The sequence below is a fragment of the Onychomys torridus genome, chromosome 5 (genome assembly GCF_903995425.1).
Source record: "Onychomys torridus chromosome 5, mOncTor1.1, whole genome shotgun sequence".
Classification (NCBI taxonomy): Eukaryota; Metazoa; Chordata; class Mammalia; order Rodentia; family Cricetidae; genus Onychomys; species Onychomys torridus.
The window spans coordinates 135,251,639-135,268,114 of NC_050447.1; the positions used below are offsets into that span (position 1 = coordinate 135,251,639).

The following is a 16,476-nucleotide window of genomic DNA, read 5'->3' on the forward strand; positions in this document are numbered from 1 at the left end:
ATGTACACTCAAAAGTTTAGCACATGGCCTGTAGACTACAGAGGAAGTTCCTGTCTGCACTCCCTGCCTGTCAGAGCCTTTCCACAGACTTCCAGCACACTGTGGAGTTAAAATTGTACTTGCTTGCATTTCTTAACATTATGGTAAGTACCCTTTCCAGTGTCTCTAAAAGCCATTTGTATTTCCCCCATCGTATTCAGTGTTTTGTGCTTTTCCAGAGTCTCTTTGGCTGGTGGCCATTTCTTACTGATTTGTCTAAGAAGTTTCAAGTTTAGAGAAGTGATTGTTTTTGTTGGCTTGCTTTTTGAGACCATGTTTCTCTATGTAGCCCTGGCTGTCCTGGATCTAACTCTGTAGACAAGGCTGGCCTCAAACTCAGAGATCTGCCTATCTCTGCCTTCAGACTGCTAGGATCACTTCACCACTGGCTAGATAAGTGATTTTTGGTCATGCGTGGCACATACTTTTCCAGGTTATTGTTTGTACTCAGGAGGCTTTATTTTGTTTAAGGGAACAGCCAGTTTTCCCAGTCTTCTGTGATTTTTGGGTTTCTGTCATCTGAAGAGAGAACACCCTTCCTCCTTCCCAGCTCAGACACAGCTGACAAAGACATAACACAGGCTGCTTGTAGGTCTGCAAATGACATGCTGGAGCCCTGGGCTATTCCCCACCTCCTTTCCTTTTCCCTTCCTCTCACAGAACTGGAGAAACCCTTAGAGCTTTAACCTGGAGCTCTAGGCAAGGACAGGCAGAGTTTGAGGCCAGGTACTGTGGACAGGGTTTGTGTAAAAGCCTGAAAACCAGTCCAAAAACCACAAATTCCAAGAAAACATCCAGAACACTGCAGTTTCTGAGCAGGTGAGTGTCCTATTTGAATGGGAACTGTCCCCTACAGGCTAATCCATTTGAACAACTTGATCCCCAGCTGCTGGAACCTTTGGGATGGAGGGACACCTGGCTTCTGGAGTGAGGCCACAGGGCAGGTTCTGTCTGTACCCTTTTCCTGGCACCCTGTGGAAGACCTCCATACAGGTTCCCACCACAACAGAAAGCTATCCTAGCCAGCATTCCTAACCTGTGGTGATGGACAGCTCCCTCTCAACTGTGAAACCTCCTTCTCTGAGGTTGCTTCTGCTCAGTGTTTTGTCTCAGTGCTGTTTGGAAAGTTACCAGATCCAGGAAACACTCAATTTATTGTATATTTTCACCCTTTTCAGGGATGCATCACCACCTACAGGCAGTGCTCCCTTTTCCTTACCTCACAGAAAAATGCCCATAAGATTAAGGCATCCAGTGAGATCTGATTCCAGGGGAAGATGCTGGCTTGCATTCCTTAATGTTTATTTGGTCCAAGAATTAGGGTCCCCGGCATGGAGAGATGGCTCAGAGGTTAAGAGCACTGACTGCTCTTCCAGAGGTCCTGAGTTCAATTCCCAGCAACCACATGGTGGCTCACAACCATCTGTAATGAGACCTGGTGCCCTCTTCTGTATACATAATAAAAAAAAAAAAAAAGAATTAGGGTCTCCATGGAGTTCCTAGAACCTCTTGTCTACTGGCTCAAGTGCCTCTGCAATGTGCTGAACCTCAGCTAAACAGGAGATGAGGGTATGTACACCAAGGCAGTGACAGGCAGAAGTAATCAGATTCTCTGCTGGAGGGAACATGGGATAGGGCAAGACAGAATGGTGGCCTTGGGCTAGAACTACAGAGTGTGTACCAGCAGTAGGTAGGAATGTTAAGGTATGGTCTAGGGTAAGATGTGACCGTCTACAAGGAGAGGATATAAATAAACAGGAAAAGGTTAGGAGACAGGAGGAACACTGGTGAGTAGGGAAAAGGCACCATGTATCACCAGACTTGGGAAGATGTCGGCCCAGTATATGGTGTGCCACAACCCACCTATGGGTCAAGGCATGAAGTCTGAGAACTGGCTGGCAGTAGGAGCCACAGGAGGGCACTGGCAACCTTGGCAGGTATGGTTCCCTCATTCTCAATGCTTAACCCATTTACTTGCTCACCAAAAACCTGCCTTCTGTGAGTGGGGCATGTGGATGCAGGGCAATGTATGGAATACTTCATTGCCCTCATACTTCCAGAACTTTCCGGCCCTCCCTGGAAGTTCATTCTTCCACATGTATTTTCGACTTGGGTTGTCTAATTCTACTAGCATCTACTGGACCTAATTTCCGTCTTTAAGGCAGGGCATCTTTCAGGATGAGCTGTAACAAAAATTCTAATTGGTCTTAATAATAAAAACCTGGAGTCAGATATAGGGGTAAATGCTAAAAGATCAGAGAAGGAGCCAGCCAAGGTCACCTCTTACCTCCACGATGACTCAGACCAAAAGGGGGCCACGCTCCTGTCTCCACCTCCCTAGTGATGGGATTAAAGGCATGTGCCTCCCAAATACTGGGATCAAAGGCATGAGATCCCAAGTGCTGGGATTAAAGGTGTGTGCCACCAATGCCTGGCATCTAGTGGCTAGCTCCACACTCTGATCTCCAGGCAAGCTTTGTTAGATCACAAACAAAATATCAAATTGAGCCACCTGCTCACAGCTGTGGTCCCCTGCTATGGTGATATTTCATTTGTACTGAAATGTGATTTTTTTTTGTATGTTAATAAATAAAGTTGCCTGGGGGTCAGAGTTAATAGCAAGCCATAGCAGAAGCTGGGCGGTGGTGGCGCACACCTTTAATCCTGATCACATAACAGGCAGATCTCTGTGTGTTCAAGAATACAGCCAGCATGGAGACACACACCTTTACTCTCAATAACAAACACGGAGACCTAGAGGTCTGTATAGACAGGCAGTAAAGAGGAGGTTATGTGGTTGGGTTTACAACCAATGAGAAGGCAGAACAGAAAGTCTATAAAAAAGACAGACACACAGGAAGGAGGTCTCTTTCTGAGGGGAAGGATGACAGTGGCAACGAAGTGTAAGAAAGGTTTTTTAGTATCAGCTCTCAGCTACTGCTCTGACCTCTTGGGTTTTTAACTCTGCATTTGGCTCTGTGTTTCTTATTTAATAAGACTGTTAAATCTACACCCTGCCAAGTGTGGCATTTGGAATGTCTGGACGTGTTGGTCCACAACATTGAGATAGGGGTGCTTCTAGCACAGCCCTACAGAAAAATATGGCAATCCACAGTACTGGTTATACCTCATTTGAGAAGGACTTTTTGACAACATCCCCTCTGCCCATCCTTCTGAGCTGTTGGGCTACTTCCTGGGTCTGGGAGAGCCATGGGAGCCTCCCTAGCTGTAGACCCCTCCTGTATTCTAGGCCACAGCTGTGGTGTCAGCTCAGGACCTGCCTTCCTGTCACAAGCTTGAAAGCAGGAACTGTCTAAAAGCAGCAGGCACAAGGCCTTTGTCCTTGCCATAGCCTTGTGCCATGGGCCTGAACTAGAGCCTCACAACCGTCCTGCAGGTTGGTAGGGCAGGTACACCTACACCCATATTGTTGACTTTATACACCATTTCCTTTTCTGTTGCTTGCAAAGGAGTCCTAGTGAACTGAACCCTGTAGACTTCATGCTGTGTGTGGACCACCAGAAGGCAGACTTTCAGTCATTTCTACAAAAAGGTACAATGCTATCAGTATCACAGCACACATTTTCCACCCATATGTGGGGTATATAAGGTGTGTGCCCAAAAGGGTTAGAGAAACATGGATCATGAGGAGGGAGTTCATCTTGCCTGGTGGTTGGAACAAATGTGGGTCTGGTTTTTAGATGCTTATTTTGTCTTAACATTGGACTGGGGGCTGTGAAGTAGCTTTGTGATGGTTAATGGCTTATAATGTTTTCATGAAACATGAAGACTTCATGTTAAAATTCAGTATCCAACTAGGACCACCACATTCTGGTTGGAAAAGGAAAGAAAGAAAGAGGGAAGCACACACTGTTCATTCATTCATGTTCCTCTGACTGTAGTTCTGGATTCCTTGGCACTAGAAGATCCTTGCCAACCACTCAGCATCTCTGTCCCATGTCATGGGACCTGTCTCAGTCCCTGATGCCCCTCCCCAGACCTCTGTAGACCTGGCTTCCTCTCTTCCTGGACTTCAGATCATTAGGTGAAAATAGGCTGAGAAGCTAAACATCATTACAAGGAGCTGGCTGCCTGGAGCTCAGATAAGATGTCCTAGTATGCCATGTCAGGTGACTTAGCACCCAGGGAGCTGACTCAAGATGCTTGGCACAGTTGGCCCAGACTGGTCCTGCCTGGGTGAGCTGAGTCATAGGGGAGCAGAGTGGAACATGACTCCATCTTTCCTGACTGCTGAGGGACACGTGTGTGAACACACAGGAGAAAGAATGGCTGCACTGTGCTCTGTTCTTCCCATTCAGCATGGAGAGTAACTCAGCAACTTTGTCTGAGGTTAAGTGTGGTTATAATCAAGTTTGGCTTACAGGAATCACGAACACAACTCTTGAGTACACACACATCTATCTGCCTTCCGGTTACTCTCCCTTCCTTGGTGATAGAACCCCAGCTTGTCCTGAAGGTAAGTCATAATTAGTCTTTTCCAAGCCAGGCCTAAGGTCTGTAAGGCCTGAAGCTTCCACAGGTAGGAGGGGGAAGGTTTCTACTCTTGGGAAATAATTGAATATAAAATTAAATACACGTTTTTATTTAGAATGAAAAGGTTTTTAAAAAGCCCAGCCCCATCCTCCTGGGAGCAGTTTGGCAAGGCAGGTAAGAAACAGGGGCTAAGCGACCACATGCTGGTCAGTATCTGCCTGGGAATCACAGACACTGGAGAAAGACCAGAGCCCTCTACTGTAAGCCGCAGCGCTTACATGGCTGTGGCTGTAACCGTCACACGTCCTTTCAGGTGGATGTTCTGAGCACTGAAGATGATCTCATGTGGGACAAGGCTCCTTAGCAGATCTACAGGAGGACTGCAGCCTAGTGGCCTTCTCTGCTTATATGCATTCTTGCTAGAATAAGAACAGACATGCCCAACGTCACCCTCTACAGCAAGTGGAGAAGAGAGACTCACTCATTTCCAGTTCCCAAATCCACTGTTTTACAAGACAGGCCACCCAAGAAGCAGAGCTGTTTGTTTGTTTGTTTGTTTGCTTGTTTTGACCTTCTCAGAGTTTGGGGAGGCAGGAAGTACCCTTCTCTGGCTACCCCTGTTCCCTCTGCTCCAATAGATGCACTGCAACATTTCTGCACTGAGGAGCAAAGGAGGAGATGCTCATCTGTATGGTGTAGCCTCATCCACTGTAGGGCTCATGTCTCCCGCTCCTGGGCATCTTCCCCCATCACTAGCAACTTCATCAGAGTGAGAAGGATAGTCAGTAAATCAGCCAGTGCTAGCTATCATCTTGCAAGACTGTGTGGACATGAGGATTCACCCAAGACTAGAACATAGCAGATGGTCTGGGCCTTTCCCTTCATAATACTGATGGACCTCCTTGGCCAATTGGTACAAAGTGCATAGGAGGTGTCACACATCACTGAATTGGGCCAAGGCACAGGTGTGTTAGGCCATTCTCACTTGTTCTGGGCCTCACAGACAGTCTCTTTACCAGACAGACTCTCTATACAGGTGCCCACACTTTCTGTGCTGCCTGCTAGACCTGAGATCAAAGCTCCTGAAGGAGCTCTCTGGCCAGTTTCCTTGAGGCTTCAACACAAAGATGATCCGATCTGTACAAGGTCTCGTCAAGAAAGCCAAGAATCTCATGGGTTACAGCATCCACGTGGGCCATCTGCAATGAGGGAAGAAAGGAAAGATGAAATACTATTGGGAGCCCCTCTGTCCAGTGCACTCAGCATGAGGCTGCAGGGGAGGTGGGGTTCACTTCTACTTTCTTTCTTATTAGGTGACTATCAAAGAATGTCTGTCCCCAGGGGCCCCTCCCTATATAATGGGGCCAATTTCTGATGACCAACCTCCCGACAGGGACCAAAGTGGTTTTTGTCTCTCCAGGTCCACAAACAAGCACTGTGGAGGTGGCAACACTTCTCAGCACACTACCACAGCTTTGGGATTGTGTGCTGTGAGGAGCAGACAGCATTTATCACTTGACTTTCTTTGAAAGGCTCACCCTTCCCTGAGAATCAGAAAAGGCCACTTGCTTCCATACAAGCAGCCTTAAGGTAACATTCCTGTGCCATCCACCTACAGAGCAGCAGGCAGGGTGGGTGGTAGATTAGCTTTGAACAGCCTTGAGGCATTCTTGCTTGTTGGTGTTAGTACCTTCTTTCCCCAAACCTCAGCTGAGACTCTCAAATGTTACCTGTGTAGGACATTGACTAGGATTTGTTTAGGTACAGCAGCATTAGGAGCCCTGAGTTTGGAGGGGGACTGTGGGAGCCCACAGAGGTTTCCTAGTGAGATCTGAGCTTGCTTTACCTAGCAAGACTGCATAAGAGGATGACTGGACCATAGGCCTGGGTACCAGGTGTTTGGAAGGGTCTACACATGGCTGTATCTAGCGCGCAGGGGTGGGAGGTGTCTTTTGCCTCCCCTTGGCATTGTTATAAAAGCCCTTTTGAATTAAGCTCTGGGCTGTTGGGTATTGACCCAGGTCCCTCCAGAGCTATTCCTACTCCTCTCTCCTCCTCATGGGAACCCCTTAAAAGGTGGGAGCAGGTCTCCCACAGGGACACAAGTTTGTTGTGTGTCAGGCAAACACAGCCTGCAGGTTTAGCCCCATCTCAGCTTCCTCTTATCTCAACCAAGCCTTTCTCTAGGGTGACCAGCCACCTTAGGTTTGCCCTAACTTTGTGGCTTTCAGCCTTTACTGACCCATAGCCAAACCCTTCCTTCCTGGCCCTACTCTGGCCACCAGCAAAGTGAGACAGGTGGGGAGGGCTGCACTTTCAACATCTGCACACCTAGGGAGAAGCTGACAGGTAGAGCTACTGCAGCAGGCCTACCAGGGAAGTTGGCTGGCTGGTGATCCCAGGGCATGCGGAGTTCTGTTTCAAGTGGACTATATGCTGCAGTTTGTTGTTTGGTGATAATTCTGCTGTGTCCACTTTGTGAACTAATCCCCAGTTAATCTGATTAACACATCCAGCACCTTGAACACTGTATATACAGAACACTGAAGGGGTAGCTGAGGAAATTTCTGAGGAACTTTCAAGTAGAATTACTGAGTCGGGACTACTCATAACTGTAAAACTGGACCTTTTGTCCAACATTCCACATGCCCAACATGCTAGATGAAGTATGATGAGGCAACATCTGTATTGGTGATGGCCTCTGTTCCTCAGTGCCATGTTCTTGAAGGCACGTTTTTAGGATCATACACAGTAGGTTTCTGAATATATTATGCTGAGCCTTGAGATGCCCTAACGCAGGAGAGGCCAATCCTCCCCTGCTCTCAGCTTCCCTGAAACACAGGTGGCTGCTGTTCTGATAGGTAGAGGGCTTTGACAGGGAGGCATCTACCTCTTGGACTTTCCTAGTGTTCACATTCAGACTGAAACCCAGATGGAAAGGGAACAGCCCTTTCTGATTGGGTTGCTGGCTGCATGAATTCTATTTTTCATTTTGTTTATAAAACTTAATCAAGCTATATATTTCTTATGTTAACAATTAAAAAAAACTGATAATAAAACTCCTATAGTCAACAATGTTGTGGTTCACCTTTTGGTTTCTTATCTCATGTAGCTCAGGCTGGCCTCCAACTCACTATATGGCTGAGGATGACCCTGAACTCCTGATCCTCCTGCCTCTACTTCTCATATGCTGGGATTCCAGGCCTGCACTCCTACATTTACAATGTTGTACAACCATCACCACCCATCTCCAGACACTCTGCACAAGTTAAACTCCAAAGCCCTGTGAAGCCTCTGTTCTACTTCTGCCTCTGTGAATCAGACTATTCCAAGGAACTCAAACAGGTGGACTCCTATAAGAGCTTCCTTGTGACTGGTTGATTTCACACAGCACAAAGCCTTCAAGGTCCATCCACATTGTAACATGTGGCAGAAGTGCCTCCCTTTCCAAGCCCAAAGAGTAACCCATGGTATGTCTGCACAGGCACCTGTGTTTACCCAGTCATGCATTCCTTCAACAGCTGAAAGTTCTGGTACACAAACACCCGTTTGAGCCTCTGCCTGTTCTCTGGGGAGACCTGGGTGCAGGATCACTGTGTCCCCTGGTAGAGTTGGGCTTTCTTCAGAGCAGTTGCATCACTGTAGCATTCCCGACTAGAAATGCCACTCTAATGCTCAGTGCTGCTTTACTGGTGCTGCAGTAGCCAGCCATCTAGGTGTGTGGTATGGTAACCACAGTGCCGTAGGCCACAGTGTCCCAGGTGCTTCTGAGCATGCGTGCATCTTCCTTGGAGAAGTGCCCATCCAGTTCCTTCACCCATCTTTTATGAGATGGTTTAGCTTTGTTGTCAGTCCTAAGAATTCTTTATGTATTATCAACTCTTAACTCTTGCCAGACACATCCTAACCCCAACTTTCTTCCATTCTGTGAATCATCCTTGTACTTTGATAGCGTCCTTTGATGCACAAGTTTTAAACTTTCATGCAGTCCAATTTATCTACCTTTTCCTTTTGTTGTTTTGGTGTCATATTCAAAATGTTACTGCAAGGTCTTGTGTCACAAATGGGACTCACTTAGACTGACCCTTTACAAAGCTGTCATGCCATGTGTTCTTCTATAAGAATCTCTAACTAACTGTTGTGGTTTAGACAATTTGTCTTCCCCAAAGACTCATGTGCTAGGGCTTGACACTCAGCTGCTAGTACTATTTGAGAGGTTCTGGAAACTGTAGGAGGTCCTTAGAGCTGTCTTGATCCCATGTTTCTTGTGCATCATGGGTAGACAGCCACTGCCACACATTCTTGCCACAGTGATCTACCTGCCTGGCCACAGGCCCAGCACCACAAAGCTACATGAAAGCAAAATATGTAACAACTCCCTTTTAGTTGTTTTTCTCAGATATTTTGTGATACCAACAAGAAATCTAATATATTAACCAAAACTTTTTTGAAGTGAATTCTTTGACCTGTTACAATGAATGGCTCTGTCACTACTTAGGAGCATGTTGTTACTGGAATGGGACTTCTCTCCCCAAGACCAGACAGGCAGTGACTACAGCATGAGAAGCCGGACACCCAGTTCTACCTGTGTGTAGCAGTAGCAAGCCATGTGCTTGGAAGGTGGCACTTCCATTCTGCAAGCATGTCTTCCCTCCATGTACCTGTTGTACAGCAAGGAGGGTTTTGGGTCTGTGCTAGCTGTGGTCCTATTGACCTCCATACCCTGGGGCAGCATCCTGGGCCTATGCTCTTAAAGGCCAGGACCCTCAAGGTGATAATCTACCTTTCATTTAGAGTGTAAACATGAAGTACAGGTTGAGACAAAAGCAACTTACATGGGTGACAGCTTCCCAGGCAATTGCATGGCCTTCTGGGGTCCAGAGCAAGAGGCTAAGAAGAAGGCGCCTGGCCAGCTGTCCACATACAGGTGGTCTGGGGTCTGCAGTGGGGCTCTCAGCTGCTTTCTGCAGATCGGCAGCTGAGAGGGGGTCACTTCTGAGCAGCATCAGGAGACGGTTGAGCAATACCTTCAGTTCCACCTGGGTAATACACGTTCAGAGGGTGAGACCCTAGAGAGGCTTGACAGGAGTGACTCTAGGATTTGTTTGATGCTTTGAAGCCCCAGGGAAAGAAACAGCCAGGCACCCAAGCTCGGCTAAGTCACACACAGCTCTACATAAACCCAAATGGGTTTAATGGAAATTTCTTGACTTACTTTCATCTTGCCCACCGAGCAGCCAGGGCGCTATGCCAGGACCTGACCTTTTTTTATATGAAAGCAAATGAAGGCAAGTCCTCAGCAGAATGTAGTCAGAATTTTCTTATTGTGGGAAAAACAAAAGGCCCCTTGAAGACGACCCTTCAATATCAGCCACAATCAGTTAGAGCCACAGCCCACTGGGTGGTGCCTGGGCTGGCTGAAGCAAGCACAGGCCACACACACACAAGCTCATCTGTTTTGTTACAGACACTGGGACAGTTGTTCGTACATGTCATAGCTCAAGCAGAGGTCACAAGTCTGTGGAATCCACATAATAACAGTAACTGTTCAAAGTCCGTGGGTTGTTTTTGCATAAAAAATATTTATTTCATGCCGAGACTCCTGTGGCTCCCACAGCAAGGCAGATGCAGCACACAACATCACATTGATGGTCCATCCTGCCGAAAGGCTCTTCAAGACTGCAGTGAGAATTCCCACAGTTTATTTTACGGGTCTCTGAGAGCCGCTTCTCCCTGCACATTTCGGCCCCATTCGGTGCCATATGTCATGGACAGCAGTACACTAGGAGTGTTGTGTGAGCTCTCCTGACTACAAGGGTGACTGTGAGAAAGGCACCATGGCACTTTTCTACTGAGAGGAGCAGTGTTCCCAGGACAGCTACCACCTCGGCTAATGACATCTGAAGAGAGGCCAAACCTCATCTCTCCTTCGATCCTGTTTTGTCCACACTGACTTCTTCTCACATGCCCTCTATGTCTAGAAGCTTCTATAAGGGAGATGTGTATTCTTTGAAGTAAGAGATAAGCCTTTTTTTCTCATTTTCATTCTCCATTATAAAAATTTACTTTTTCTCATTATGGAAAACATGAAGATTAAAAAATGATAAAACAATCCACCACTCATCCTCTGAAGAAGCCACTGAGCATCCCTGTGCTTCATGCATTGGGAGTAACTGTTTACTGCTCCTGTCTTACTTAGACTTCCACGTGTACCATGAGCCAGTCATATGCCTAAGCACTATCTGGCAATGGGACTCTTTCTGCTAGTGTGCTAGTCCATGGCTGGGATCCAGCACCACTTACTCAGTAGCAGCTTATGCAAGTTCAGGCCATTTCAGATCCTACAGCTATGAACTCTGCTTTGATGCCAATTGTGCGCAAGCAACTTTATGTGAATCTCTACCTTTCCAAAAAGATTCTTACAAGTGAGAAGACAGTGTATGAAGGGTTTGAGGCCCTGACCAAGGCAAAGGGTACATAAAATACAGTCTTAAATCCATGATCCAATTTAGTTAGCCAAAGCAGATGAACACAGCTAGCAGAGGTGTACCCCAGGCAGGACAGGTATGCTACTTTATCCCACAGTCCTTACCCCAGCAGAGGACTGTCAACACAGTGTTGTGGGAATTTCCTCTGCCAGAAGATCCAGCTGCCCAAGGAGCAAGCAGACCAGTACCACCATGGTCATGTGGCAATATATAGATTAATAGAAATGGGTTTATTAAAGATATAAGAATTAGCTAGTAATAAACCTGAATCACAGGCCGAACAGTTTGTAATTAATATTAAACCTCTGACTGGTTATTTGGGAACAGGTGGACAGGAGAGATTTGTCTGTCTACAGCACAGCACTTGTAGCTAAGTGACTGACAGTGACTCACTGTTTTTAAGTTAAGGCAAAGGCACAAGCATCAGCAAACTCCAAAGTCCTCCTATGCTCCTGTGCTGCAACACTGAGTTCAGCCTGTATTTAAGTTCCTGCTGGCCACCGAGGGGTCAAAGTGTCTACTTTAGCACATAGGAAGACTCCTTCCTGAAGCTCTAGTCAAGGCATCAGTAAGGGGAAGCTCTGGCTTCCAGAACTAGGCAGAAGCTGCCTCTGAGTGACCAGCTAAGGAGTGAAAACAAACTACTCTGAATGGAGTAGCCTGCTTTTATTCAGGTGTCCAAATCACCCCAAGAAAGACCAAGGCATACTTTTAAATAACGAGAAATACTCCTGAATCCAAGTTAGCTAATACTAAAAGGTGCCTGTAGCTGAACTTTCTAGAAATTAAATCCATTTTAAAAAGAAAAAAATTTAAATCAGTGTGTCCATATGCACACACATGTGCAGCCCATGTACACAGCACATGTATGGAGGTCAGAGACTACTTTGAAAGTTAGTTCTCACCTTCCATGATGTGCTCCATGATCAAACTCAGGTTGTCAGGCTTAGCAGCTAATGCCTTTACTTACTGAGACATCTTGTTGGCCCCTATAAATTAAATCTTACAAGACACTACTCTGTATTTCAAAAGTCAGTCTCTGTAAGTATCTATGATCCATATGGATTAACACATACCTACCAATTTCGTTTACAAAGAATCTAATACAAAATGCAAATGAAAGGCAAATGCTTCATACACCTTAATCATTCCTACTAAGAGAGGAAAGCCATGAACTAGGATTGTCCTTAGTCAGTTTAATGCAATATATATTTATAATTTGTGTTTCACTTATTTGTGTATAGGTGGCATGTGAGATGCAATGTGTGTGTGAAAGTCAGAGGTCAACTTTTGGGAGTTGGTTCTCCTTTTCCATTATGTGGATTCTTGGGGTTGAACTCAGGTCTTCAGTCTTGGTGGCCAGTGCCATTATCTGCTGAGTCATCTCACCAGCCAAATGTGATCTTTTAAAGTGAAGACTGTTTTCCTTTGAATTAAGCAGCAATCTTCAAATACATATGTATATGATAACATCTTTAAAATGCTTCATTCTGATCCAATATTATCCTCAATTTTTAATTCTTTTAAATTCAAAGGCTCATCTTCACTATGATACAGAAATCTTTAAGTCAGTGGTTCTCAACCTTCCCAATGCTATGATCCCTTAATACAATTCCTTGTGTTGTAGTGACCCGCAACCATAAAATTATTTTATTGCTACTTCATAATTAATTTTGCTACTTTTATGAATTATAATGTAAATCTCTGTGTTTTTCTGATGGTCTTAGGCAACCCCTGTGAAAGGATTGTTTTACACCCCCAGAAAGGTCCTGACCTACAGGTTGAGAACCATTGCTTTAAGCAAATGAAATACAAGACTGCACTCACCTCTGATTTGGGACAAACAGGAGCACTGAAACCTGTTCCTTTTAATCACTAAAGTGGGCAAAAAGCACTGGAGACTGAAGGCTTTGTTTTGTTTTGTTTGTTTTTTGTTGTATTGCTTTGTTTTAATTTATTTTTATTTCATGTGCATTGGTGTTTTACCTGAATATAGGTCTGTGTGAGGGTGTCAGATTCCCAGGAACTGGAGTTACAGACAGCTGTGAGCTATCATATGGGTGCTGGGAATTGAACCTAGGTCCTCTGGAAGAGCAGCCAGTGAGTGCTCTTAACCACTGAGCCATCTCTTCAGCACTAGACTGAAGTTTTTAAAAGCCAGCAAGTAAATGTTTGCAAGGAGTTAATCAAAGCATGGCTTCCTGAAATAACTACATTCTACATAAATAACAACATCTTTTCCATAGACAGCTACCTGGTCCTGTGAATAGAAACCCTGTTTTAGATGACCAAATGGTTAAATCATGTGATTACCTCAGTACAAGTCTGGCTGATAAAGGAAAGTGGTAAGTGAGAAGAAAGCAGACTGGCCAGGCTGTCAGTGGGAAAGAGAAGACACCAACTGGCTCAGGAGCAGCTGTCACTCCTGTGTGGGATCTCCTAAAGCATGGAGCCCTGGGATGAGGCACAAGGGTAAATGAGGGCAGCTGAGGCCACTGAGCAGAATAACCTAGGATCAGATAGCCCAGAGAACAGAAGGCCCAGAACATGAGCAGCCTGATGGCTGGGGCAGCCTCTTATCTCAGGTCCCTGTGTAGGCAGGAGAACATCATGGGCTGTAAACTCAGTCCAAGTGGATGTGCACACATACCCAATACATATGACAAGTGTTCTGAGCCTGGGTGCCTGGGGGGTTCAATAGAGGTAACCCAGTAAAGGTCCCCTTCTCTAGGTGTTCCCTGCTCCCTGAGGCCTGACCCTCGGCACACAGTAGACCTGCACCCACCATGCTCTGCAATCTCTGCTGACTCCCATCCTCAGGGCTGTAATAGAACACCAAGAGCCACAGCAGGCCTGCAGGGGGCTCAGCTTCCTTCCTCAGCAACTGCTCCACTGCCAGATCAACCCATCCTCCAAAGTGAATGAACAGAAACCAACTCTCGAAGGGACCTTGCTGGGACCTGGAAAAGAGCAAGACATACACATGGCAGCTGGCAACCTCCACCCTTCTTCCTTTCCTTCAAAGTAACTTTAACGTTTGTGAACTTGCACTTTAAATTGTACTTTCCCACTGAAGAAAGTGGCTCTGGTCTGCCTCTCTTGTCATCAAATGGACGGACACTCCGGCAGGAAGGTCAAAACTTTTTCCAAGCTATCCTCTCACCCTCCTGAAACCTGGTAGTGTAATGTGTTAAAGGTGGAATCTGCGCCATTACTGTAGCTCTGACAGTAACAACATGGCAGCATGTCCCAGGAGACAAAGGGAAGAATAGCCTAAGGCCCCTGGCGGGAACTTTCATCTGGACAAGAGCATCACAGCCTTTGCAGTGTCTGCAGGGCTTGTGGAATCCCCAAGTTCTAAGCACAGTTCTTGCTTTCTGGTCACTGCTGTCCCATACTTCCCTTAGAACATTTGACTTATGTGTTTTAAATCAAGTTTGCAGATCAATGAAGGGAAAACCTTAATCCCTGTCAGAGGGAGGGCGACTCATCACTGCCCAGAGCCGAAGGGGCAAGGCTGCCCAAGTCTCTCTCACAGATTTCATCAGAAAGAGCACTGAGCAGCCAACCCTACTCACAGCACAGACCTGCCTGGCCTGACCTTCCCCTCTCTTCTTCCCGGGGGGAAAAAGTCTTATACCTGCTACAAACCCTTTCCTGCAGGTACAGCCCAAGGCCCACTGGGTGCACAGGCACTGACAGCTGTAACTGAAAGTTTTCCTGTGCCCACCCAGCTCCCACGTCTTTGCGGTCCCACAGCCACTCAGACTCAAATGAATACACAGAGGCTTATATTAATTACAAACTGTATGGCCTATTGGCTCAAGCTTGTCACTAGCTGATCTTACTAAATTAGCCCATTTCTATAAATCTGTATTTTGTCACATGGCTCGTGGCTTACTGGTATCTTTACATCTTACTTCTCATGGCGGCAGCTAACAGCATCCTCTCTGCTCTCTCAGCCTTCCATTTCTGTTCAGGCAGCCAGCTATCTCTATCATTCTAGACTTTTGGAAGTTGCTTACTTAGGTAATATTATATCCTTCTAGGGTCTTTGATGTACTTGAAGACTAGATAGTTATAATTATGGTTTTCCTTGGTTTAGAAGATAGGGTAGATATGAAACCTTGGGCTCACAAATATAGGATAGATAGGATATCTTCTTTGATTTTTGCCAAATACAAATAGACTAAGTATTATAACTATAATTCTTGCTTCATAACTGTTCTATTATATGTAATTTTACTATGTTAAAGTTAAAACCTTCCTTTTTGATTAGACAGAAAAGGGGAGATGCTGTGGGATGTTCTGTATGCTGTGAATATGTGTTGCTCTGATTGGCTGATAAATAAAAAGCTGATTGGCCAGTAGCCAGGCAGGAAGTATAGGAGGGATAAGCAGACAAGGAGAATTCTGGGAAGAAGAAGGCTGAGACGGGAGATGCCAGCCCGCTGTCCAGGGAGCAGCATGTCACACAGCTAAAGCCACGGAACATGTGGCAACATATAGATTAACAGAAATGGACTGAGTTTAAGTGTAAGAGCTAGTCAGTATTTAGCCTGAGCTAATGGCCAAGCAGTTTTAATTAATATAAGCTTCTGAGTGATTATTTTATAAGTGGCTGTGGGGTCCATGGGGCTGGGCAGGACCAGAGAAAGCTTCAGCTACAGACAGTGCCCCACATGACACTCACTTTTGTTTGAGGAGTGTCTGATAGACAAAGCACTCAGTCCATACATGTGAGCACAGCAGCAGCTACAGTGCAGGTTCAGCAGACTAGACAGTCCTAGAGGGAAGAGTGACAGGAGGGCCTTGTCACACAAAACGTGCTGTCACTTATCCTCTGGACATGGGCAAGCTCCGAGGAAGCTAGAGGTGTTATGGAGGTGGCAAGCCTGTATGGCAATGCTTTTGAAGACTAGCACCTAGAGGACAGCCTCCACCATTCTGCATAGAATAATTTCTTCTAGGACAGGTCTGTTAGCTCTGGAGACATTTATTTACTTATTTTTAAATTTATGCATGTGTCTGTTTATATGTGTTTGTGCACGTAAGTGGCCACAAAGACCCAAAAGGAGTATCAGAACCTCTGGAACTAGAGTTATATGGAGTTGTGAACCACCTAATGTGGGTGTAAGGAACCAACCCCAAGTCCTGTACAAGAACAGCAAGTGCTCTGAATCACTGAGCCATCTTTCTAGCCCTTGGAGAGAGATTAAAGAAAATAATGTTGCTGGGTGGTGGTGATGGTGGTGGTGGTGGTGGTGGTGGCGGCGGCGGTGGTGGCGGCAGCGCACACCTGTAATCCCAGCACTTAGGAGGCAGAGGCAGGTGGATCTCTGTGAGTTCGAGGCCAGCCTGGTCTACAAAGCAAGTTCAGGACAGCTTCCAAAGCTACAGAGAAACCCTGTCTCAAAAAACCACACACACACACACACACACACACACACAAAGA

At 46.0% G+C, this 16,476-nt stretch overlaps 1 protein-coding gene across 1 annotated transcript in view; it reads right to left on the reverse strand.

The window, feature by feature from the left end:
* Positions 1 to 4,642: 4,642 nt before the first annotated feature.
* The window catches only part of Fancc (FA complementation group C), a 150,573-nt gene continuing 138,739 nt past the window's right edge, over positions 4,643 to 16,476 (reverse strand). Inside the window, exons 13-16 of the mRNA XM_036188304.1 lie at positions 13,807 to 13,981; positions 9,369 to 9,572; positions 5,601 to 5,732; positions 4,643 to 4,952 (exon numbers count right to left, since the gene is read on the reverse strand). Of these exons, the coding sequence (XP_036044197.1) occupies positions 5,607 to 5,732; positions 9,369 to 9,572; positions 13,807 to 13,981 (505 nt within the window). The 3' untranslated portion in view covers positions 4,643 to 4,952; positions 5,601 to 5,606. The remainder of the gene's footprint in view (positions 4,953 to 5,600; positions 5,733 to 9,368; positions 9,573 to 13,806; positions 13,982 to 16,476) is intronic.